The sequence below is a fragment of the Lagopus muta genome, chromosome Z, assembly GCF_023343835.1.
Source record: "Lagopus muta isolate bLagMut1 chromosome Z, bLagMut1 primary, whole genome shotgun sequence".
In the NCBI taxonomy this organism is placed as follows: domain Eukaryota; kingdom Metazoa; phylum Chordata; class Aves; order Galliformes; family Phasianidae; genus Lagopus; species Lagopus muta.
The window spans coordinates 33,908,823-33,935,954 of NC_064472.1; the positions used below are offsets into that span (position 1 = coordinate 33,908,823).

General features: G+C 39.8%; 1 protein-coding gene across 2 annotated transcripts in view; it reads left to right on the forward strand.

Moving 5' to 3' along the window:
- Positions 1–27,132, forward strand: part of ADAMTSL1 (ADAMTS like 1) — a 405,621-nt gene that overhangs the window by 352,485 nt on the left and 26,004 nt on the right. For both annotated transcript variants that reach the window (XM_048931906.1, XM_048931909.1), the window contains 7 exons: positions 216–426; positions 6,824–7,003; positions 8,373–8,526; positions 9,831–10,971; positions 17,017–17,144; positions 20,303–20,431; positions 26,852–27,031. In XM_048931906.1, the coding sequence (XP_048787863.1) occupies positions 216–426; positions 6,824–7,003; positions 8,373–8,526; positions 9,831–10,971; positions 17,017–17,144; positions 20,303–20,431; positions 26,852–27,031 (2,123 nt within the window). The remainder of the gene's footprint in view (positions 1–215; positions 427–6,823; positions 7,004–8,372; positions 8,527–9,830; positions 10,972–17,016; positions 17,145–20,302; positions 20,432–26,851; positions 27,032–27,132) is intronic.

Below are 27,132 nucleotides of genomic sequence, written 5' to 3' on the forward strand. Positions count from 1 at the left end.
TAAAGCCCATGGGCTTTTGACAAAACTAAAATGCAGGGGAACAGTTAATACTCTTTTTAACCTCATCCAGCAGCTACCAGAAGGTTCACCTTGGTCAAAGAAGGAGGAATCTCTTTCATGCACTGCTTCTTCACTCCATCTCCTATTACAAAAAGATAAAAGATCAAGGTTACATTATTTTGCACTGAAGTTTTTCTCTCCTGACCCCTTCACAGATGGGAAATTGGGAAATGGAACACCTGCAGTCTTACATGTGGGGTCGGATTGCAGACACGAGATGTCTTCTGTTCTCACCTACTATCAAGAGAAAGTAACGAGACTGTGATTTTAGCAGATGAATTGTGCCATAAACCTAAGCCATCGCTTGTACAAGCCTGTAATCGCTTTGACTGCCCGCCCTCCTGGTATACTACAGAATGGCAAGAGGTAAGAATGTATGAGGTAATCTCATTAATTACTGTCAAAAGCGGTACTGAATGCATTATCAGTGAGTTGTTTTGCATTAGCCTATCAAGAAAATTCATTTTCTGTGCTGATAAACTAGTTAAAAAATTAGAAGTGTGTCTTTTTGCTTTTCAGTGAAAACTAAATCAAGGTTTTAATTGGCAAATAATGATTGTTGCTACTTCTGAAGCAAAATTAAGTGATAACATTTAATAGCCGACCATAGATACCAGATGTGTTCTGTGATTAATGTGATTAATGGTCAGCTGGATTTGGATGAGTAATGCCAGGATTTCTAAGAATACAAAGCTACAGGGATCAGGAAGGAGAGAATCTCTAGATCTTGCTGACTATTCCTTTTATTCTCATATAATTTATTTTAGAGCAGTAATCTCTCCTCATCCCTCAAAGTCACAAATGAATCTTGGGTACTTCACTTTATGAAATTCATTCCTTTTTACACTATTACTGAAAATTCCTATCTACACAGTGGATGTGCACAAAGCTCTTCACTAGGCAGCCTGAAATGAATTTATTTGCTGCCATTTGGTTGCAAAAGAAAACACTTAAGCAATTCAAAAGACCTAAGGGTGTTTATGTTGGATATAATCTTCGTAGGAAGAAACTAGTCTGTCCTGCCGAAGAGAAAAAAGGGAAAAATCACTGCACAGAGGAGGTATAAGCAAAAGGCTTATTTAAACCTTCAATTCTACTGGTGTAAAGATTCATTCCCTTCTATCAGAAAACCACGAGCACTTGGCACTGTATTTACATGTGACTCCCAGTCTCCATCTATAAAATCTACCATTAACTGAGCAGCCAGGGAGATGTTAATGTAATAACCTAATGAAGCTGTTAAATTTGTGAAACTGGACTTCACAGGAGACCTCTGGATTTGGGCCATCCCAGCAACCAAAATTTATGCCAGCCTGATGTTCTGTCAAAGCTAGATGACTAGCCTATGGTGTTAGTCCATTGTTTAAAACAATTGAGCAATATTTCTTGCTTTATTGCTAATTTGTCTACCAATATTCACATACACATATTTGCTTAGTTGTACTTTTAAATATTACTAGACTTTACTCACACATAAATGCTGCATTTCTAAATAGCAAGTCATTTTTTACTAACGCATAACAAAATAAAGATATACTGTAAGGTGTGCCTGTGTTTGTTAAAAAGCCTATAGTTGGCGGCAGTCCTTAGAGAAAACAGTTTTCTGCAAGTTTATTTGAACAGTCAGAAGAAACATTCATTATAGTACACTGAAAAATTGATGCTCTGCTAAAAATGGCCATTGGCTGTAGGCCAGTCTGGAATGTACTAAAATAGCTTCTGCGAGAAATATTTCCAGATAGACTTTTTTTTCAGGATTTGAATGTCTTCCTCAGCAGCGTAAACATACACATGTCTGCCTGTCTAAAGCAATGTTTGAGGCTTATTTTATATTTTCTTGGGGACTCTCAAATAACCAGCCTTTTTGCAGGAGATGTGGCAGATCTTAGGAGCCCAATTAAATATAAAGGCTTTAACAAACATATCAAGCAGGAATTAAATTAGGCAGTTCAGGTTGCATTTCATGCGTTAACCACTGACTTCTCTGGACTGGGTGAAAACAGAGGATCTGTACTGCAGTTCACTGCTGTGGCTTAACAAAGGCCACATTATAGCTCCTCTGCACTTTCTTCCACAGGCTTTGCAGGATGCTCAGCTCTTTAGATAGTACCTCACCATACGGGTACTGAATATTTCTTGTAATTAACTTTCATTAGGAGAAAATGGCATAAACAGTGCAATTCTGGGCTGAAAATAGTCATCTGCCTCTGACAGGAGGAATATAGAGCAAGAAAATGCATCAAAACGAATTTCTATCCTCTCATTTTCTTAAAGGTCTTCTGTCTTCTTTCTCTGCACCACCACCTTCTGTACTGTAATTTCCACCCTGTAACAAGACCAGGCCTGGAATTTCTGTCAAACAAGTTTCCCATGGATTACCTCCATGTGAAAACCTGCATCATCAGGACAGTGCATTGCACTGTATGATTATTACAACCACTTGACCCCTGGGAGAAGCCAGGAACATCTCTGGATGTTGATAGCCAAGACTTGACCTGGAGGTGAACTCTGGCTGTACAGCAGGCATACCAAGGCAGGAGGCTACTGAAGAGGCTTGCAGACCCTGTACCTGCAGATCTTGCAAAGAACTCCCATTGCCCTGAGTCCCTGAAAGATGTTTCTACATGTGTGGAGGGTCGTGCAGAAAGGTGCTTTCTCATAATAAGAAAGGTCCAATGAAGCTTCACAGACAATAGAAAGCAACATCTGTTCTCCTCATGGCACAGATTGAAGACATTTATTTGGTCTCATCTATGGAGCTCATCTTTCTTTTCCAAGCACTCTCTCAAAATAGATTTTAAGCAAACAAATAAACAGGAGATTAAAACTACAATACAGAGCATTTTCTCTTCTAAGGCTCATTATGCTTGTTGAGGAAGGATTCTTTGAATTAAATGCCTTTAAAAGCCCTAGTGTTTCTGGCAGATAAACACAGGATAATTATCAGTGTAGTAACATTCCAAGTGATTTTTAAAATATCTCTTTGCAGATCCAAGACTATGTATTTTTAAACAGTTTTATTTCTCAGCTAAGTGCATTAGGATGTTTATCTTGTTTTCAGTAGTGTGTTGCTGCAGGAAAGTGGATGTGAGCTTTCATTTTTACAAGCCTTTGGAAATATCTGTTCTTCAGACCACAAATGGGAGACATCCATTAATAAATCTTCGTCTTTCGTTATTTTATTACTAAGTGTCACAGTCTGAGTTTTTTTGTCTTGCTCAGTGCTATCTTCACTCCAAAGATAGTAAGAACAATAGCTTCACAGCAGAGCTAGCATTGGAAATCTCTTATCCTTTTCAGATATTTTCCTAGCTGTTTCTCTCTGTATTGTAAGATGTCCTTTCTAAATATACTAGTGATAGTCCTTAGAAACCAGCTGAGAGAAATGCATGTTTTCTCTATTTAGATGCTATATCTCGCTGAAGAAACATAGACAAAAAATTGATTTTTGAGAGTAAAACCATAGCTTGTGCTGTTGTAGACCCATCATAAAGGGATGAGTAAAGGGCAGTGTGAAATTAAACAGCTCACTCCTCACCTCTATGTGTAAGTAGGACTGGCCGTAACATTACACTCTTTCAAAGATTCGGCCATTGCCAAAGGCACCTGGAGGGGAGACCATCTTCCCTGACTCCTAAACTTTGAAATTGGTATCTTTGCCCAAATTCTGTGCAGTAAATGCATGTGAGAAGATGCACATAGGCACATGCTGAGACTCAGAGATGGTTGGCTTTTCATCTCTACTTTTAGTGGTAACTATGTTAATTGTAATTTTTTGCAGGCTGTTACATGAGCAGAATAGATCAAAGCAATGATTGTTGTTGGAGAAGCCGAGGTTACAGTTCTGTCAGCAGTTTAGAATGAAATGCATCAGTACTTCTACCAAAGTACTTCTACCTTCTGTGGAGGGCTCTTTCTTGCCCTCACAGTGCCTATTCCTTTGCAATCTCTGGAAGTGTTGTGCAGTCAACACGATGATCTGGCAAAAGCTAGGCAAAAGTATAATTGACTTTAAGCCTAGACTAACCTTCCACTTTGGCTCATTGTGCAACTGCACAAATACTTTGCTGGCATATGGGAAAAGGCAGCAAACACCAGCTACGAGTGGCTAGCAGAACAGGATATATGGATCATCTTCTCTGGCATCAGCCTTGTCTTATGTTTTATTAAGCTAATTGTTGAACTAGGCAAAATTGTGTATCAGTGTGGGTAGATGCAGTTCTCAAAGTCAACAGATCTCCTCTGAAAGGGATATAGGAACTGGGTCTGCTCAGACACTGTGGAAGGTAGGAGGGAGACACAGTACAAACACTTTACCTACCTGGATAGGTGAGGTGAAGTCATGGTGCACCTCTCCTTCCTGTGACACAAACACACTTCTCTATCATAATAGTGCTGTGAGATCTTTCTGACAGTAGAGAGAGAGAAAGAGCACATTGTTCAGATGGGATGTGTCTAAATAAGGATCCTCTCAAGAATTACTGCTTCATACTATCTGTACATCCAAACAGACATCGTAGACATTGCTGTCATTGGTCTACTCCCTTTCAAGAAGTAATGTGAGAGCTGGAAGCCTCCACTAGAGAAAAGACAGCAAAGATCACAGACAAATGAAAAGGTTCCAGGGGTGAAAGATGGGCACATGCACAGCTCCAGAGCAGTAATCCAGTACTGTCCTAGAAGAGCATTCCTGAAGACCGAGAGGAATCTTGTTACAGTATTTGGCTCTCTCTGTCGTTTGGCATGGAGTTTGGTATTGAGTAGCTAGTTATTCTTCAGAGAACAAAGAAGTGTGCGTGACTGAAGTGCAAGAAGCAAGAAAAGATCTGCTTTGTCTTAATTTTTTTTATATCTTAGAAATGGAAGGGCAGGGAGACTTCCTGGGATTTGTTTGACTGACAGAGGGAACATGCTTTTGTTGTGTTTATACAGTGCCTAACATATTTTGGCTCTAGTGTATGGCTGCAGTTCTTAGGCAATCTTGAAATAATATTTTTAATCATATTTTTCTTGATCTATTCTCTCCTCAGAATGAATTGTCCTTGAATGAAATGCTGATAAATGTTTTCTTTTGCTGAAAATTGAAATACTGTCTTACTTGTTTTAATTTTTTGAAGCTTTTGAGCTTTATAGCATTCTCAGTAGAATAAAAGCTTTTTTTACCACTAAAGGGTAAACTAAAGATAAATACATTTTTCTTCATGGTGTTCAAGTCTGCATTTCCATTCTGTCTTTCAAGGAAAATGTATATCCTAAAAAAAGAGGTTTGTGTTGAAGTTTATGCAGCTCTCTCAGAGAGGGATCTTTCATAGATTTTTTAAATTATTCCTGTCATCGATCATAAATCATAGAATCATAGAATGAGCTGAGTTGAAAAGGACCACAGTGATCATCTAGTTTCAACCCCCATTCTGTGTGCAGGGTCACCAACCACTAGACCAGGCTGCCCAGAGCCACATCCAGCCTGGCTAGATGTCTTTGTTTATCTTTTAATTTTTCTTCACCTGGCTTACTACTTCTTGGACATAATACCTATGTTGTGAACTATAAGCAACTTCTGGTAATTTCAGCATAGTGCAAGCTCTTCCTCCTCCTCTGACTGGAAAAGAGATAAACTGCCTGGAATGCACAGAAGACTCAGGAGCCTCCTGCCATCCACAGCAAAAAGTTAGTCAGAAAAAAGGGCTGAGCCACCAAGCTTACAAAAATGATTCAGGAAATCTATTAAATCTGCTTGTTCAAAATTTCCTGCCCTGCATGAGTAGAAAATGGATACAGAGGGGGGATATTTATATTAAAGAGAGAGGGGAGGTGGGTTCTCTGGATATTAATCAGCCAGATTTAGTTTTACTCAAATAAACCTTCCTCCTTACCTTTTGGAAAGAGCACGCACTGCTGTCATGACAGCCATAAATATAAAAGGGCTGCGTGGTTATTTAATCGTTTATTATACTAACCTTATAAACCAATTGTTGAGGCCAACAGCAAATTGCAGCTGGAATACAGCTTTCACATGATTTAAAAATGAGAGAAATGCTGCACTGCAAGAAGTCTTCAAAGACAGGAATTCAAGTCTGGACAGTTTAGTTTTGACCTGCACTGGTAATAGACCTCATGACATTCAGAAAGGAAAAATAAGAAAATTACAAACAGAAGAAAAGGCGAAGTGATGAACTAGGGAAACTTACTTATCACACTCAGATTTCCGTTTGTTTTTCTCACTAATGCAAACTCTTTTTTAATAAGCTGAATTTGAATAAATATTTAGATCATAGCTATTATTATCTAATATACATAATAAAATCCTGGAAATGAATAAGGTCTTGAATTGACTTCTTCTGGAGGAGACATTTCCATATTGTCTCACCCTGCCAATAGCACAGTTGGAGCTCAGACAGAAACGCTTGAATCTAGATCCTCTGCGTCCTGTGCAAGTACCTGATTTTCCAGTTGACAGAGAAAAGGGCAATTTTTCCTTCTCCATGTTGCATTTCTGTACAAATTTCTGAAAACAAATCTTTCAGAAATGCTGATGCAGGTTTTGTTTGCTCGTTTTTCGTTTTATCAAAATATATTTTTTCCACTTCCCAAAATACTTCTGGCATTTTAAAAAGAAATCTGCTTTGACATCTCTAATATTTTTTGTTATATTTTCTGCTTGTCTATAACTAGGTGTTGATCTCTACAGAAACTCACTACTAATTTTTGCTGCAATTTGACATAGTGCAAATGTGATGCAAGGTGACTGACTCTCTTCTCCCAGTGTTCGCAGACATGTGGAGGCGGTGTCCAGAAGCGAGATATACTTTGCAAGCAGCGTCTGGCAGATGGAAGCTTGTTAGAGCTGCCAGAAACCTTCTGCTCCATGCCGAAGCTGGTTTCCCAGCAAACCTGCAAAAATGAGGACTGTCCTAATGAGTGGCTTCTTTCTGACTGGTCACAGGTATGCTGTTTGTATGCATTAATATTGTGCTGGTTTTTGTGATTATGTTTCTCAGTCACATGGGATGAAGGAGCCAAAAGTGTTCAGACTGCACAAGGCCTGTTGTGCCTAGTTTTGTCCTGTAATCTGCACTTAATACTCTAGTAGGTGACGTAATAATCAACAGCTTGGTGGTTATTACCTCATCTCTACTACAGATGCAATTAAGCCTTCCAGCCAGAACAATTTATGCCTTCTTTCTGGCATAAACACAATCCATGCTCAAAACAGTAAGTTCCTGCCTCTGTACATATACAGCCTTTTCATCTGTTCATCCAAGACACCCATGAAGTGTAATCTTCACTTCCTCAGGCTTAGTGTTCTTCCTTCCCAGAAAGAGGAGGGTAGGGAAAGGTAAAGGAATTATTTCAGTCTTTTGTAGGTATACCACTACCATCTCTGTCAGGCCTGTCTCTCTTGGACACTAATTTTGTAATGTTAGCTGGTTCCTTCCTTCCTTCAATTTAAGGATGGCCAAAAAATTCTTTCTACCAAAGCCTTGCATTCCCAGGCTTCCTTTCCAGTTCCATATGGCTTAAGAAAAAATTTCTTTACATATATGAAAAACATGAAAAAACACTCCCCCTCTTGCAATCTAATCTCTATTCTCCTTCATGCGAAGAGGTAGAGAATACCTTAATCCTGAAATACCAGTCACCTCATGGAGCCTACCTGTAGCCTTAATATGATCGTCTATCTTGACATTTTATTCAAATAAGCAATTTAACTCATGAAGTCTGCATTAAGACACACCCATTCAGGCAATGAAGATGGCAATTCTATTCCTAATCATCTTTCCTTCACGCAACGTGGTTTATGTTTACATTCATACAACTCACATTTCTGTATGTTGGCACACTTCAAAATGAAATCTGACTTCACTCTCTTTGCCATTTGTCTTAAAGACTGTCTTTTTGCTCTTTTCATCCTCTGTTTCTTTTCTCTCTCTCACTCCATCTCCAGTGTGGTTCACAAGGATGTGTTACCTTGTAGATACAGGATCTTAAGCAGTGGGTTTGTATCCCTTACAGGCCTTTCCCCGGCTTGCCAGCACTTTTACATGTGGACATCCCTGTGCAACCCAGTTTATTCTCAATTACTATGATGCTGTACAAGTAGGAAATAAAATAAGCCTGCTCAAATTTTCCCAAGCTGTAGCACACATATGCATTGAGCACTACTGTCTAATATTAAAGGGTTTGTACTCTTTTCTGTGGATCATAACTGATAACCACCAGGTTGAAGTAACTCATTAGTATCTGAAACACACATTCATGATTTCTACTACATCTGTAAACATCATCCCTAATGTTTGTCATTCTGTTTGCAGTGTTCAGTGAGTTGTGGAGAGGGAACCCAGAGTCGAAATGCTATTTGCAGAAAGATGCTGAAAACTGGGGGTTCTATCATCATCAATTCCTCCCTTTGCCCACCTCTGCCATTCTCATCCTTGATCAGGCCCTGTGCACTAGCAACCTGTGCAAGTAAGTGAAGAATAAACTTAGGAGTGTGTGGGGAAAGGGGGCTTGAATATCCATCACCAGGAAATTCATGCTGTCACATGCTTCATAACATTCTTTTGCACTAGTGTTGCTCAATATTCGTGGAGTGGCTATTGCAGCTCAGTTTTTCTATAAGCCACAATATTCTTTTTAACAATTATACAAGTCACTGGATAAAATTTATAAATCTTAGTGTGGAGCTGAGTCTGAACCAATTGCTAGAAAGGAACTAGTCCTTTCTGGAAGAACCGGCTCAAAATTTTGTTCCAAATCTAGATCTAAATTTCACAACTGCAATGTAGAGGCTTAGAAATGCTGGATAGCAGCCTGAGCTACAAACAAAACACTCTGCTAGGATAGCTACAAAGAAAATACTTGGTAAGGGATGCTTTTTTAAGATAATTTAAAATAAGTATTTTTCATTTTGTCATTCAGAAGCCTATGTGACTTGGAATTCCTAAGTAATCATGCAGCATAGGTTGGATGTATTTCATGTTGGTATTCCATGCCTTTTCTGTTGTCCTTCACAAGAAGTGAAAGGTCTCCCTGTCTGATCTTCCCTAGCTTGCAATAAGACAGCTGAATATGTGAAAGATTGAATGGCAACCCTGCTTCAGCTTGGAGCAGACTATGAACTCTGAAGCCTATTAAATGTTGATTATGTCAGGGAGAAAAAAAGAATTCAGGATTCACATTCAGAACAAATGATAAGGCCAAATGTGGTATGGTATTAACTAGCAGGACACATATGCTATTTTGTTTAGTGCTTTGTAACACAAATATCTGTCATAAAGATCTGGAAACAGAATTAAAGCACTTTGATAGTATCTCCCCAGTATTTTTAATCTTATTCCATAGATTTTTGTTCTGTTCAATGTTGTTCCTTGAGTTAGCAGTACTTTCAGTCCTCTTTACTCATGTGATCTGCAAGATTGTGTTGTGTTTCCAATCTGGGATGGTAAACATTTATCTTTTTTATTTGTTTATTAAACAATAGTCATCACTGAAATACGTTAACAACAAGAACTATCTTTACACTGGATTTTTCTCCTTTTCATAAAGTTCTTGGTCCTTGTGCGTAGGTTTCTGCATGCATCATGGGCAACACTGCTTTTGCATTCCTGAAGTGAGTGTTGTTCTTACTGTGACTGTCCCAGCTTAATGCTCAGCAGCTGGTGGCCAGTTTCTCCTATTGTCATCTAATGGGTCAAATGCTGCCAGCACCAAAGTAAACTGCTTGTTTTGCTTAATGGTACCACATACTAATAGTATTAATGATATTTCAGGGCACAACAGGCCAGCTCATAAGCAAAGTCCTCATATTGTGGCTGTAAAGAAAGTTTACATCCAGACAAGGAAGCAGAAGAAGCTACACTTTATTGTGGGTGGGTATGCCTACCTGTTGCCCAAAACCTCCGTTATTCTCCGATGCCCCACAAGGAGGTTCCGGAAGTCAATGATCTTCTGGGAGAAGGATAATAAGAGACTCATCAGCACAGCTCACATCACCATTGCACCCTATGGGTACATGAAAATCCATCGTTTGAAGCCTTCAGACACTGGGATATATACCTGTATAGCAGGGCCAGCCCGGGAGCATTTTGTAATTAAACTAATAGGAAGCAACAAAAATCTCATTGCTGGGCAGCCAGCTGGCATTAGGGAGGAAGAGACCATGAGAAAGGCCAGTCTAAATGAAGCCTTGCGAACACAGGAGAAACATATCAATGGTATTCTCTTCAATGGGAGCAAGACTGAAAAGCGAGGGCATCCTGCTGACCCTAGTGGCTGGTATGACAATATTGTCTCAAGGTTGCTACAGCACAAGAGCTGGCCAGGGGGAAATCTGGAATTCTGGGAAGCCCAGGAGTCCACAGAGAGAAATGTGTCCTCAGAGGAAGACCAGAGCCAGGAGTATAGCCTGCCATATACTATGGTCACAGAGCAGAAATGGTTGGATGATATCATAAGGAATTTGTCTCAGCAGCCTGAGGAGCTTAAAGATATTTACACTGAGCAGCTTGTTGTACAGCTGGCCCATGAGATTTTCAAGAGCCACTTGGAGCATCAGGAATCTGTCCTCAAAGCATCAAGACGAAGAGTTGATTCAGCTTCCATGGAATACCCTTTCCACAGACACGTTTCTGGATTTACCAGCTCCCTGAGGACATCATCTGCTGAAGCATTTCTTCCCACATCTATGAACCCAACAAATGGCTTGCACAGCCCTCATCAAAAGCCTGCCATTCTCCGAAAGATTTCAGCAGCACAACAGCTTTCTGCTTCAGAGGTTGTCACCCACCTGGGACAGACAGTGGTTCTAGCCAGTGGCACACTGAGTGTGCTGCTTCACTGCGAAGCAGTGGGAAACCCAAAGCCCACCATCAGCTGGGCTAAGAATGGAGAGGAGGTGAAATACAATGATAGGTAAAATAAATTATTTAACTTTTCAGAAAACAGTTAATATTTTTACTCTTCAGTTTCCATGTCTTAAGGCCAGTCAGTCCTATGGGCAAAATCACTTTTTGCTATAGTCTGATTTCATAGCTGGAAGAAAGGCTTATATATGTAGTGGCAAGCAGGGCAGTGTAACTGCAGCAAGGTCTGGATGCTGAATCAATCTGGTATGGCAATCCAGACTTACTTTTGTTTCAGTAAATAAAGTTATTTTAAAGTATGGAAATAAGTAAGTTCTTAGTGCAGTCAAAAAAACACTCCAAGTCTGGAGGCTGAGAGCTTTGCTGTGCTTTCCTATGTGAAGGTAGAAATTTCTGATATGAAGATTGGTTCTGGTGTACACTGATGAATGATATCTGGTTTATTTTCAGATTTCAGAGCTAATCCACAGGATAGATAGGGCTGTTTTGTGACTCTCTGGCATTGTTTTAGACTGGTTCCAAATTCAGAAGGATATTTTTGAAGTATACATTTTCATTACTGATCACAGAGGTACTTGAAAATAAATCTGGAATTTAATTTTCTGTCAAGCATCATGCGGTATTATTCCCTGGGGAAGGGTTCATCCTCTGTTAGAAGTGCATTTCTCACAATGTTCCAGCAAGGTCTCTCCAACATGGAGGTAGTGAGGCATCTGTCTTCCACACATGTATCCATGTGTAAAATTTCCCCAGGATAAAACTCAGTGGGCACTATAATCACCATCCCCTGTGGATGTTCTGACAGGAGGTGAAAAGCATTCTAAAGGACATAAAGGGAATTTAATACCATTAGAGAGTGGCCAGGTAGAAGGCAACAAAGATGATAAAGAGTCTAAAGGTGAAGACGTACGAGTAGCTGCTGGGGTCCCTCACCTTGTTCTGCCCAAAGAAGAGGCAGAGAGGCAGCACTGAGCCCTGCCCTCTGGTGATGGTGATGTGGAATGAGGGAATGACATGAACTGTGTCAGGGAAGGTCAGGTTGGGGATTAGCCTGTTCCCTGAACAGGCTCCCCATGGCAGTGATCACTCCTATCAGCTGCCAGAGTCCAGGAAGCATTTGTACAACTCTTAGAAATATAATTTGAATTTTGTACAGTCCAGAGTGGATCCAGGAGATGAATCCTCGATGATCCTTGTGGTTCCCTTCCAACTTGTCATATTCAATGATTCTATGATAGAGTAGGGAAGCATCTTTTGAATTTGAGGGTGGTTTCAGATAAACACAATTGGAATTGTATTAAAGGACGAAACATAAGCTGGCTACTTCATCTGAAAATAAACACTACTCCACATCAGTGGTTAATAGTGTGGAACCATACTCTATGGCTATTTTCAGCTTTCACTTGCTTACAACACTTACTTACAACATACTTACGTATATGCATTACTATTCTGATATGAGTTAGTGCATCCTCACCTGTACAAACTTTCTGTGTATAGCTGCCACTGAGGTTTAGTTTGAAAACCTGAGTAATAAAGTACTTCTATCTAAGTACCTCAAAAATTAGTACCTTTTTCCTGCAGATAGCCTTTATCTTTAGATCACTCCATTCAATTCATCTGCAAGAGCACACAAAAGGAGACTGTTTCAATTCTAGTTGTATACTTAACTGTGTTCATACCATACATTTCGCTCACATATATGCTTCAGATTTTTCTACTTTTATGCTGTTCTGTGAGGAGGTGGTATGTAAGTATAGAAAGGTAAAGTGTGGATGAAGCAGTGGTATTAACTGACATGATTACAGTGAAACAGTCCAAGGAAAATTGCTAGGAGCAATTTCTGCACAGGATGGTAATCTCTGTTAAGACATCTGAGTGGGTTATCTTCAGAAATGAGGAGAGACAGAGTCAAGGTAAAAATTAGTTCACATTGCAGTGCTTATGAATTGTCAGTGCAATCTTGATTTAGTGAAGATAAATTGCTTCTTCTGCATAGTTATATGATTAGTTTACTAGTTTCTTTCTCACTTTGGCAGCCTAGCAATTCCATAATCACTGCTTTCTCTAATGTACTGAATGTTTTGGTTCTTTTCTCTCTTTCTATGTCTGATGTCTATTCAGTATAATAGGATTCACATTAAAAAGTTGAACCTTTTGCAGGGGAAAGGGAGACAAAGAGCAGGAATGTATGTCTTAGAGAAATCACATGCAATCTTGATTGAGACTTGGGCCTATCATATCACTTTATTTGGCCATAGTCCTGTAAAAATATATTCTTGGTCCCCCAAAAGTTGCATATATAAACTTTCATTGCCATTGATTACATCCTGTTGGAACAGTGCCATTAAGGGATTTTTTTTTCTCTATTTGAAATGATTGAAAAGGAAGTGAGGTTACATAAAGTCCGTGTGTTGTTAACTCTGGACACTGTGCCCATGAGGAAATTGCATGTTCATCTCACAGCATATAAGCAGCCATAGCTACATAGCTACAGAGTTATTTTTGTTCAGTTGGTGATAAAACACTCTTACGATTTCTGAACTTTTAGTTTGAATTATATATTTTTTTATTTTATATTGCCTTTCTTTTCCATTCAGTTTGGCTGATATAGGATTAAGCTTCATGAATATTCTGAATAACCAGTCAACTATGTTAGCTTACATTTTCTATCATAAAGACTCAGTAAAGCATGTTTTATTTGCAGGTTAGCTGCATTAACTATTGACCCCTCTTCTTTAATGATTGAGACAGAAGGATTTTATCAAATTCTTTATTTACCAGTTATATTTCCCCCAGTTTGGTGGGTAGGAGAAGAAATGAGCAGTGCTCTGAGCTTCAGAGATATTCAGCATCTTAGAGTTAACTTTACAATTAATGCAAGTTTAGAAATTATAGTGCATATAAAAATTGGTTTATGAATGTTTTTCTGGGTTCTTCATAGCTGTGATCTGGCTTTGGTTCAAAATGCTTTTACTGGTTGCCAATCAGCTGTGTAAATGAAAGCCACAGTATAAGCAGTCTCCCACTGTACAGCGGTAAGCTACAAGGTCATCTGTGTGTGGTGGTGCATAGTAAGCTTGAGCTGTCTGTCAGCTCTGCAGTTTGTCTTCTTTGTGCTCTGCCATCCACTGCCTGAAAAAAAAGAACTCAAGATCCATTGAGACTCTGACAGTATATGTTTCATGCTGTGATTTTTAGAGTATAAGCTACCATTTTTAGGGTAGATGATGGCAATCTGCAGTGTGTATTATCTCATATGAGATGAAGGCACTGTCACAAATCGCAGTGGATGTTGTCTTGACATGGCAAGGTGTCACAGAAATGAATGACTGTCCATTGCTTGTTTCAATGAGCAGTGCAATCCACCCTAAAAGTATTTATGACTCCTATTACGTTGCTCCACTTGCAAAAAATGAATTTGTTTAGCTTTAGTCTCTGCACAGTCCCAACAAAAATGTTTACATTCACTTTACAGTAAAGCTATGTGGTTCCAGTTAATCTTTGACTTCAGTCTGTGTATTCCATGTGAATGCATAAATAAGACCTCTTTTTAGATCAAAATGTCAGGTGGATAACAGCACCTACTTTGACTGCAGCTTCAGAGCATGCTAGTATCTATCCCAAAGCCTGGACAATTCTATAAATGCTGGAAAATGTTTCATTTCAAAAAGAATCAGATTACTTTCCTTAGAAAACTATTTTAAATGTGAAAATATTTGGGGGATTTGTACTTTGTTCAGTGAGCATGGTAAGACATATCTCTTCCTTTCTTCCATGAATGCTGCAGTTTCCATCAGCGGTGACCCTTTGATATTTGGTAACTCAACATTTCTAAAAGAGTGTATTTTCTCAGTAGATGCGAGAAGAATCTAAATAACAGGTGGTACAGAGTCTAAGCTAGGTGCTTGCTAGATGCTGTCTGAATTTGTCACTGATCTAGGTAATGTAGAACATAATTTTTGTCTTGAAGACAATGCAATGTGGAGAAACTTAGATGAGACTGATTAAACATTAAGCTGTATTATTTTAAGTCCATAAATGAGATTCTGAAGACACAGTGGTGACAGAAAGAATTGCTGCAGCTGGTATTTTTGACACTGCTGACAAGCAACTGAAAACCTAACAAAAATAGCAGTCTATGAGCAAATAGGGAAACCAGCCAAAAATCATTCTATGCAAAGGGAGACAACAAAGGATCTACTTTCAAGAAAAGCAGCTATGCCAATTTGTGACACACAAATAACAGAATTATTGTAAAGAAGAGGACCTTTATTTTCTAGAGAAGGACATTAAAAGTAGATTGAGAAAATGATAAGCTGGGTCTGGTTTGGAGTTTTTATTTTTAAAACCAGTTGTCTATATGGCCTATTTCTATTCCTAAAAAAAAAAAAAAAAGGCTGAATTTTGGAGTAACTTAAAGTACCAGAGATTTACATCAGCAGCACTGATTAATGGCAAATAAATAATCTTTTGTGTTTTTCACGGACTAATATTAAGAATCCTCTTTTCTCAATTGAGAGAAACTTTCCTAAATGTATTTTTAGTTGTTTATGTTTATTTGATGTAGGATGGACTGGTCAGCCCTGGCAGTATATTTGCAGATATGCAGACAGCACATGCACAGTTATAACTATTATAAACAAGTATAATATAACTGGGGTAGATTCTGAAATTCTGTGTAGAGACAGGACAAGTAAATACTATGCCAGAAAATTTACATTGGAGATACTGATGCATGCTAACAGAAGATTTGTGAGTAAAGAAATGCAAAAAGAAAAAAAAAAATTAAAAAAGAGCCTTGATATAAGAGGTGTGCAGGTGATTATTTCCACCTCTGTGGCATTTTTGCTATGCAAGCAAAGATGCAATCTTAGAATTGATTAATGTTTGTATTGTAAATGTGCATTTTACTACTTGCAAAGCTTGATTGACATAAGGCAGCTCTCTCCTCTTATTATTATTTATTATTATTATTATTACTCAGAAAAGGGTGAAAAAAGAATTTCAACTAAATTCCTTTTCTATAATATATTTTGATGGATGGCCCTAATCTGGTTAGCTACCACCCACAGTATTTTGCAAGTATCTCCTGTTTTTCTAGACCACAAGACAACAGCTTTTATTTAAAGAGACTTGGGAAAGAAGCTGATCAGTTCCAATATCTGAGAGTGGACATTTTTTGCTTGTGTTTGGTAGACATATTACCCCCTCTCTTATCACTGTCAATCACAGCTGTAGCTAAGAAGGTCAGTGTGTAAACATGGAGCAACTGTTTAAAATTTCTGATGAGAAATTTAATTTATCTTTATGATTTAGCAACAGTTTCAGCTACAGATTAAAAGCAATAATCACAATATATATCTAAAATAAAAGTATGTGAACATTGATGAGAGCCCCCAGCCTGAATTCTTGCTTATACATCAAGAACTCATGAAGTTACATCACCATAAATACTGTGAACAGAAACACTTCATCATATCACTAAGTCTGTATTCACTAAGGCAGAGACAGTTGGTTCAGCCCAAGGAGGTGATAAGTATTATTTTCTGTCTTCATTACAATAGTAACAAAGCTACTAAGTTTGAACAAACTGCCTAGCAATCTAAGAACCTGGAGCGTATTTCAGACTTTGATACTAACTTGTAACTTATGAAACTTTATTCTGCCCGGCTTTAGGAGGTTGTATAACTTTTTCTTTTGCAATATGATGTCTTTTTGTTTACTATTGCTAATCCTGCTTTGCCAAACTGGAAGACAGAGAGGCTAAGCAACTTGTCTGATGCCACATATGAAGTAACACAGCAGAGGAGGAGGTCTCACATGCCACAGCAGATGTCCTAGGCACTGGGCAATCTTTCTCAAATACATACACTAACAGTAGCAATAGTAGGAATTAGGCTAAAATATAGTTTTAGTAATCACAACTCACAACTGCAATGTAGGATTTTGAATTAATTAATTGTATTTTAAGTATAGTTCTAAGGCTTGACCCTGTAAAAAAGATAAAATCATGTAAATATGTAAAAATCCAACTAAATATATTAATTCTCGCACAAACTGAGACCTTTACCTCCTTTCTGCTTTACCCCAGGATGCTGCTTCAGCCTGATGACTCCTTGCAGATTCTAGCACCTGTGGAAGCTGATGTTGGTTTCTATGCTTGCAACGCATCTAATGCTCTGGGATCTGACTCTGTGTCCATTGCTGTCACTCTAGCAGGTAATAATTTACTCATTTTGACTCATTGGTCCCTGCCACTTGTGTGATTCTGGACGGAGATAGTTTGCTGGGAAACAGACGGGTCTGGAAGATGAGTGGGGAAAGTGAATTGACAGAGTTACATAGTTGTAAAAACAAAACCCTGAGTCACAATCCAACATTCACAGACAGTTCATGAGATCTGTGCTCCTACAAGAGATCGATGCTTTTTCTCACTTGCTAAGTCAGAAGTGCACTCTCAAGACAGTGCGCTTATCCTTATAAGAGCTTATCCTCTTTATTCTCAATTATGAGCAGTGCATTCTGAGATGTCCAATTTGTATGCTTTGTTTTAGACCTGTTGCTGGTCTTTTCAAGTTTGACAGACTGTCCCAAGAACTTAGTAAGATGTAAGTTTAGGAAACTAGCAAAGTACTAATGCTGAAGAACTAGCCCTATGTCAGATCATGCCCTATATTGTGGCAAAAACATGACTAACGCTCTCAGTTGCTGGTTAACAAAATGCTAATTTCTGTGTTTATATTTCACTAGTAACAGTTCCATTCTACTAAAGATAAATAGCCTTTGTTAGTTTAGATGGCAGTGCTAAGGAAACCCCACCCAAATAAAAGACAGGAGAAAATGGAAGTAGTGCATAAATCCAACTTCTAAAAAAGCAGGTTATTAGGCATTTGTCAGCAGCCTCACAACCACCAGGAACACAGCAGCAAACATGAATTAGAAGCTATTGGGTAAAGACAAAGGGATAAATGAGAGTTGCAGTTAAGGACTGTGACAAGACAGATTGCAAAGAAGCAAGATCCTACTTATCACAAAGACAAAAGGAAACATATTAGGAATGCTAGAAAGCTAATTGATTTTTCATACCTTCCCATTTAATTGTGCCCACCCCTGAATGGGGAAGCAGTTGGAGGCCTCCACTGTATATATACATATGGGTTTTTTTACACCAAACACAGAATTTCAGACTGGACAAACATGAAGAAAATCTAAGTATGCAGCTACAGATAGCACTGAAGTTCTCGCAATTAGTAAACCAACCAGAAAGAGGCCAGAAGGTGGCCCTTAGAAGGAAAACATCAGAATCACTCAAGGCAGAAAAGGGAGAGATATTTATTACATATAGACAAAACAAGAAACAAATCTTTTTGCACTATTGCAGATCAGGAATAGCTTTGTTGAAGCCAGGATAGCAGGGCATTGCTGCTGTTGCTGATAAGCTATTGCAGTGATATACTAGGAGCAAGTGACAATTTCTTTTTCAACCTTGATGATTCTAAGATTCTGTTTCATCTGAAAATACAACACTGAGATGAAAACACCCCAACCCTACGCCATTTAAAGCAATGTTGTCATATTATGCCCATTCTGCCAACATATAATCATAGAATCACAGAATGACCGAGATTAAATAAGACATCCAAGATCATCCAGTCCAGCTGTTCACATATCATCAATATTTCCCACTGAACCATGTCCGTCTGTACAGCATCTAAATGATTCTCGAATACAGCCAAGGTCAGTGACTCCACCACCTCTCTGTGAAGCCCATTCCAGCACCTGGCCACTCTTTTGCATAAGAATTTTTTCCTAACATCCAATCTGAATCTCCTCTGGTGCAACTTGAGGCTATTCCCTTTAGTCCTATCATAGTTCCATGGCACTAGAGGCTGACCCCCACCTCACCACAACCACTCTTCAGGTAGTTGTGGAGAGCAGTATCATCCCTGAGCCTCCACTCCTCCAGACTAAACAATCACAGCTCCCTCAGCTGCTTCTCGTAAAGTTTATGCTCCAGACTCTTCACCAGCTTTGTTGCCCTTCTCTGAACACACTCCAGGACCTCAGTGTCTTTTTTGAAGTGAGGGGCCCAAAACTGAATGTATTACTCAAGGTACAGCCTCACCAGGGCTGAGTTCAGAGGGGTGATCACTTCGCTGATCCTGCTGGCAGCACTATTTCTGATAAAAGCCAGGTGGCTTTCTTGGCCACCTGAGCACACCGCTGGCTCACGTTCAGCCAAGTGTCAACCAACACCCCCAGGTACATTTCTTCTACACAGTCTTTCATCCACTCTGCCCCAAGCCTGTAGCATTGCATGGGCTGTTGTGGCAAATATGCAGCAGCTGGCACTTGGTCTTACTGAACTTCAAACCACTGACCCCAGCCCAGCTTTCCAACCTGCCCAGATACCTCTTCAGGGCCTTCCTACTCCCAGGCAGATCAGTACTTCTGGACAACTTGGTGTCAATTCTTGTCTTGCCTGCAGAGCATTTTGGCTGGAACAGAGGGATGCCTTAACATAAGTATGCCACCTCTACTACTATATTTCTTCTCTTTAAGGTAAACTTGAGTGTCTCTGAACTGTTTGTTCATGCCTCTACAATGCCCTTTCAGTATAAGTTGCAGAAGACCACTAGAACTGCTGATGGTTCATGGTTCCATAGCTAACTCCATACAAACAGGCACAATAGTGTGGGAAAGCCTTGACCCACTTGTTCACCGTCATCAGTTTTGGAAGCGCACTGAAAACAGCCTGAATGGTTTGTTGCATATGAATTTATCTTTGTTGAAGATGGTGATTAAAACATTCACTAACAGCTTTAGATAAAGCAAAACTGGTTATCTGATAGACATGAGCTTTCTCAACTTATTATTATGAGAAAACTTTTCATTTATGGTCAAGTCTTCCCAATCTCACTCTTTCATCATAAGTTAAAGAAAACATGATTGATGTGTAGAAATAGTCCATGTGTTTCTCTACACCTTCTGCACTGCTAAGGGAACATCAGTCACCTCTCAAGATTCTTTGTCATCCTATGTTTGGCCTTTGGCAAATGGTGAAATATTAGTTGCAGCATCAGGCAAACATCTTATTACAGTTCCAATTGTACAGATGTTTATTGATTCAGCTGGTTCTCACATGTCCGCATGTCTTTAATGCTCTTCTTCCTCTGCACTATTCTTTTTCTTTTTTTCCTTCTCTCAAAACAGGTTTTCTGATGGAATTCAATGCTTATATATTTTAAAGAGTAGGTAGGCTTAAACTCCAGCATTGTCCAATATCCATCCTGTCCTGTGCAGCTGTTTTCATAGAGTGTACTGACCATCTGTCCTCTGTGTTCAGTCTGCTAAACCTTGGTCCTTCTTTTATACAGGAAAGCCACTAATAAAGGCATCAAGAACTACTGTGATCAACACTGAATTACCTGCTGTCACTGCTGATATTGGAAGCACAGTGAAAACAATTCAGAGAACAAATGTTACCATTAGCTGCCAGGTTGCAGGTGAGAAATTACTTGGTCTTGTGTGCCGTGCTTTCGGTTATGAGTTTCTATGCAGATCTTTGCTGAATTGGTATCTCCAGGTGCAACACAAGCTGTGTTAAATCACAAGGTCTTTGTAGGACTCAGACAAATTTCTCTGCTTCCAGTAACACATATCATAGAAATTGCCCTCCTTCTTACCAATTCCATCAAGACAAGTGTAGAAAGACTCCTAAGAAAATCAATCTGGGACAGAATGACAAGTCTCTTCATCAGAGTTACATAGTTTCTTGTGGTTGCAACAAAGCAGATTGGCCTTCTTACCTGTTGGGAGTATCTGGGGAGACCATAGAATCAAGTCTGACTTATTTCCTCATTGATTGGACTCTCCAAGTAAACTGAGAGACCTGGTAAAAGACCCAGGGTCAGATCCTTCATTCATTACACTTTCATGTATAGTACGCTCAGAAAAAGGAGAAGCAGGCAGCTTACAAAACACAAAGGGAGCCATGCTCAGTGTTGCACAAACATCTGCTGTGTATGACTGCATGAAGTTTCATGCTTTAGTTTCTCATCTAGCATCTACTTCAGATGATTGCAAATGAACATCTGCACTACAAACATACAAATATCCTGCTTCCTTTATAGCACCAAACTACTTTCTTTATGGTGCGCTTGACACGGTGGAAGGAAGGGATGCCATTCAGAGGGACCTCAACAGGCTAGAAAGGTGGGACTGGGTGAACCTGATGAGGTTCAACACAGCAAAGTGCAAGGTTTCGCACTTGGGCCAGAGGAATCCCAGGCATCCATACAGACTGGAAGGAGCGGTCCTTGAGAGCAGCCCTGCAGAGAAGGACCTGGGAGTCTTGATAGATGAAAAGCTTAACATGAGCCAGCAACGTGCTCTTGCAGCTCAGAAAGCAAATGGTATCCTGGGCTCCATCAGAAGAGGGGTGGCCAGCAGGGACAGGGAGGTGATTGTCCCCCTCTACCCTGCTCTTATGAGGCACCATCTGGAGAACTGCGTCCAGGTCTGGAGCCCCCAGTAGAAGAAAGACAGGGAGCTGCTGGAGAGTGTCCAGAGGAGGGCCACAAAGATGATCAGGGGTCTGGAGCATCTCCCCTATGAAGGCTGAGGGAGCTGGCTTATTCAGCCTGGAGAAGAGAAGGCTGTGGGTGTGACTTCATTGCAGCCCATACTACCTAAAGGGAGCCTACAAACAGGAGGGGAATCAACTCTTTGAAAGGGTTGATAACTGCAGGACAAGGGGGAATTGGTTTTAAGTTGAGGCAGGGAAGATGTAAGTTGAATGTCAGAGGGAAGTTCTTTACAGAGAGAGTGGTGAGGTGCTGGAAAAGGCTGCCCAGAGAGGTTGTGGGTGCCCCAGTCCCTGCAAGCGTTCAAGGCCAGACTGGATGGGGCCCACAGCAGCCTGGTCTGGTATTAAATGTGGAGATTGGTGGCCCTGCATGTGGCAGGGGGGTTGGAGATTCATGATCCTTGAGGTACCTTCCAACCCTGGCCACTCTGTGATTCTGTGGTTCTTTACACTTTCTGCTTACTTTAACAGAGTGGTTGTGAGTTTCTCTTCATCAGATGCTGCCAAAAACTCCATTACCCACATTCTTATGTACAAGGAGTATTTGATAATCCCTCCTCCAGTGAAGTATGCATGACAACCGTGCGAGCAGGCTAGGATCTCAAGCGTTCATTTCTTTCAGTGATGAAATAAAAGTACAGGATTATTTTTCCAGTGGTTCATAAAGAAATGATTGCAGTAGTCCTGTTGTCCTCTGTTCATAAATGCTCCAGACTGATTTCAGCATTCAGACTGATTTCCATTTTCTTTCAAGGAAGAAGAAAATTAAAGTAGTGTAAACAGTTTCCCTCAGCCTCAGTTTCCCACCCATGTATAATGGAAGGGGTAGGGAAACTTCCACAAGGTCACAGTGTTCATGGCAAAGCCAAGAATAGAACTTGTATTCCCTGTCTCCCAGTTGGATGTCTTGTTTTTCACATAGTTAAACTAATTTATCTTAAATATTAAGCAATATGATTCATAATAATGTATGTAATCTGGGACAGATTGCCCTGGGAGGTTGTGGAAGCCCCATCTCTGGAAGCATTCAAGGCCAGGGCTGGATGTGGCTCTGGGCAGCCTGGTCTGGTGATTGGCAACCCTGCACATGGCATGGAAGTTGAAACTAGGTGATCATTATGGTCCTTTTCAACCCAGGCCATCCTGTGACTCTATGATTCTGTTATTCTGTTATTTTAAGTTTAATGCTTTTTCTTGAGATCTCTGTATGGCAACTTTCACTGACAATGGGCATTACCAGAACTCAGGGAAAAATTTTGTATTGCCCTTTAACTTCTTATGAATGGCATAAGCATTGTCAAAATCTATGTTCTGGACTGAGACCTATAGATATTAGTTGTAAATCAAGGGAAAGCAAAATTATCAGATTAATTTGCCTGTGATCTGAATTATCTTGGACTTAAACTCTTCCCTCATTATATAAGGAAAATGGTGTGGTTTTCTCCAAGCTTGAAAAATCAATCTTGTTTCATTTATCATGACTTTGCCACTTCACCTATGGAGGTGAAATGTTATTTTTAAAACATAACTCAGTGATATCTTGAGGTACCTTCTAACTCCTGCTATTCTGTCATAAGTGATTGTGGTAGAGCTCAGACTTCTGCAAAACTCAGGCTCTAACGGTGCACCCATCAGAGTTGTCATCACAGGCAACTCTGCAGCTGCCTGACTTCTAGCTTTAGAATTTTCCCTAGTTTTCATAAAAGCAACTGTCTTACTGGAGTAATTCAAATGCAATAGTTAGTCTTACTTCCAAATAGGATGCAGGAGCAATTTGGATCATACCAGTGTCACTAGGAAGCTTTTTGTTGACTTCAGTACTTAAAGCATGGAGATACTCACTTGGATACCAGAAACTTCAATCAGCCAGGTCCTAGTTGTTATTGACAGTGGAATTAGATGTGAAAAGAGAATTTTGTTTAAAAAAATCTTATTCTTAGGGCATTTCTCCATGGTATCTTTCAAGGCATGAAACTTCTAATAGAGGCACAAATCTGTAAAGTGTCATGTATCGTTAGCTTTTTTGAGACAGAATAGATTTTCAGGAGTGAATTAAAATCCTTTCCTGTGTATCCTTCAGGTTTTTCATCTCTCCTATTTCTTCTGTGTTTCATCTACATGCTGGAACCTGTATTTTTTCAGTTCTTTCCTTGCTTTATGGTCCATATTTGTTCCTCAGCTGTACTAGAATCTGATATCTGTCATAATATCGTTGCATGGAAAACAAGGTATCACTGCTAGATTATTGTGTCATTATGCCTTTCCCGAGAAGGTCATGTTTTAGCAGAATCATCCTGATTGATATGCATGTTTCCACTTGATGCATACTCCATGTAGCCTTTGTTGTGCTATATGTGTGTACAGTGATAGAAGGAAAATCTGAAGAAAAATAAATGTTGGGAAATTATTAACTGTGTAATATCTTACTTGCCCAGCAAAGTAAGGCTTGCTTCCATCTGGCATCTCTTAGGCTTTCAGTCTCTGTGATTATTTCTGTAAAGCAGATGCACTCAGTCTTCTTTCCTCTCTCTTGTTTACCATTACCCAGCAAAAATGATTGAAATGCTCTTGCTACCCCTTGTGGCAATGCACTGTAAAAATGTATTTGCTTGTGCCTTTGCTGGCTGCCTCTAATTCTTGTCTTGAAATATTTGAGGCTTATATGTTATCAGAAATGAAAGCACAATGAGTCTGCTGCTCCCTGACATAAAGGGTGACTCTTATATTCTTGAAACCACACTGTAGGAAGATGGTACAGGTTGATTTCAAGACATCTTTGTTTAGCATAGGAGCTTCACATTAAAGACAGAGGAAGAAAACCCTTTGTACTTTGGCAGTCAGAGAAGGGTTATTTTAGATGTGGTAGACATCATGTAAGTATAATGCATCTTTTATAAACTGGACAGAAATACACTGGTCTTTACTCTTAACCCCTTGTTGGTTCTTCTAAAGTAGTAAATACGAGAAGACTCTGCCTTTCTGGATTAAGATTATCTGAGCAGCTGTCTCTGAGATTAATTTTTTTGTCTCTCTGACTTGACTTATTTACTTTAGCTCTCTGCTCCTGAGGACTGTAATCTTGAGTTTTCATTGTTCCTTCCCCTTCTACTTTACAACTTGCAGCATTCCTCATTCCCCTTGTTTTTTCACTGTTTCCACTTACTTTCCTTTATTTTCAAGCACATAAAATCTCTACCCAAATCTTCAAGTTGGAAAAAAAGAAAAAAAAAGCTCTGGGTTGAATTGAAGAAATCTCAGTTTTATAAACGTGGTACTGATTCATTATACTTCTATGCCAAAGTTTGTCAACAGTCATAATATGAAACTGTGTACCATAACAAGTTCAAACTGTGAGAAAGAGTGATTCATCCCTTCTCTAGTGTGGCACTGGGAAGGAGTGCTGGGATGTGAGTGTTTTTCCAGCTTGGGCTGCAGAACTGGAAGAGTCTCCATATTCTTTCCTTGTCTCTCCAGAACACACCTCTTAAACTTCCTTTGCATGCAGTGGAAACACAATAAACACATGGGCTTGAAAAAAACTCAAGGTTTGGTGTTGTTTGCTATCTAGCAGTTGTCTGAACTCCCCTGAGGACTCTGCCTGGATGCTCTGGAATTAATCAGAGCATGATTTTAAGTGGTGGTCGGCCCACCCATGCCACGTAGGTCAAAGAGTAGCAAACAGATGGAGAGCTGCGTTCTGGTCCTTTCCCAGCTGAGAGTTCAGAAACAGGCCAACAGAGCAGCCTTTTTAAAAAGTTGTGTTACAGAACCATAAACAAGGGTAAGCATTTGGAAAACTGCATCACAGACAGAAAAGATTAATACCTTTGAAGAGTCCAGATTACTTTGTGTTATGCACCCTCAAACAAAGGTGAGAAAAATTCTGCAGTTTTTTACAACCTATTTCCTGCTACTTTCTGAATGTGGATGAGACTCTCTGCCCTTCAGACCTTCCTGACTGCCAAGCTCAGATGTACTCATTCCAGATGTCTTGGCAGAGTCCACAGGTAATTCTGGGAGAGGTGGAAAAAAGGCCGGAATGCTTTGATGTGGAGGAACAGGGAAAACCTCTCTTTCCCACTTCCATCTGCACATGCTTAGTGAGGAACCTCCAATCATCCGGTCACTACAAATGCAGACAAATGGGTGTCGTTCATAGTGAGCACAGACAAAAGTATTTTTGGTGCCAGACCCAGTGCCAGAGCCACAGAACTGACAAACAGATTGGCTTTTGGTTTGTGATGTGGATGTACAACCAGTAAGCTACTGGCAGTGCACAGAAGAATGTGTTGCTGTAAATAAGGCAGGAAGAGATTTAGGTGGGCAATATATATTTAGGAATAGCTGCCTATAAGCATGCCCTTACTCTACAGTAAACACAAAGAAACTACACATTCATGTATAAGAGGTTAAGTGCCTACTACTTACGGAAGATGCAGCAAATGGGAAACTGCTCCAGCATTTAATGGGGTTAGTGATACGCTGCTCCTCACAGCCATGGGTCCATAAGATAAATGCTTCCTCCCAGGCACTACTACACACATCTATCCCACCTACTAAAATTTCCAGTTCTATTCATGTAAACCAGTTGTTTACACTGAATTACCCAATCTAGTACGCATGTAAGTTGATGGAGCTATCCCTATACCAAGGAAATACTTTTCATTTCAAGACCAGCAGCCTTGCTAGCTTGTGTCAGAGTACTTTCCTCCAAGAAGGTGCCCAATAGAGATGAGCCTTAGATCAAAGCACATTAAAGAAAGCAGTTTTTCCTGTAGTGGGTTATGAATCTGCAAAAATCTGTTGTCTGGACACTCCTGGCTAGACCAGTGAAACTGCATTTCTGAAGATGTAAATGCTAGTTTTTTGCCTTAGTTCAGAAAGGAATATTGGAAGAATTCGTAGAAGAGCAGTCTATGGAGGGTTCCTTAATGCACAAAAATGCCTTCTGGCTGAGGAAGTTCCTAAGCTGAAAGTAGCTGGAGGCTGGAAGAGCAATAGCAGGAAGCATTGTGAATACTTGTCCTGCTCTTAGTCTTCCTGAGGCACTAGGTTAAGTCTGCTGTTGGAGACAGGATTCTAGGCTAGATACTAGGCTTTGTTATCATCCAATACTGACTTGCTTTTAAGAGTGATGAGTTCAGAGTTTACTTTAACAACTTTAGAGTATTAATAACGAAGACAATGATAAAGTTGACTAAACAGTTCTGAGCTGCAAAAAATGTCAGTTGAAAGTCATGTTAAGAGCTTATTTTAATGGCTCTGTCTTAAACATTTTGTCTGTATGACAGCAACCTCTATGTCTTATATGTGTTATGTGTTGTCAATGTTTTTCCAGGTGTTCCTGAAGCGGAAGTTACTTGGTTTAAAAATAAGGTCAAGCTGTCCCCTGCTCACCACCTGCGCGATGGGTTGCTGCTAATTGCAAATGTTTCTCTGTCAGATCAGGGGTTATATTCCTGCAGGGCAGCCAATCTACGTGGGGAGGTAACTGAAAGCTCCCAGCTGTTGGTTCTTGGTAAGTACAGAGTATTTTGCTTGTGAAGCTGTAGGAATATAGCTGATGGCCTAATTAGCCTTCAGAATTAATCAGAGGATGTGAAAAGAGGGAATGACATA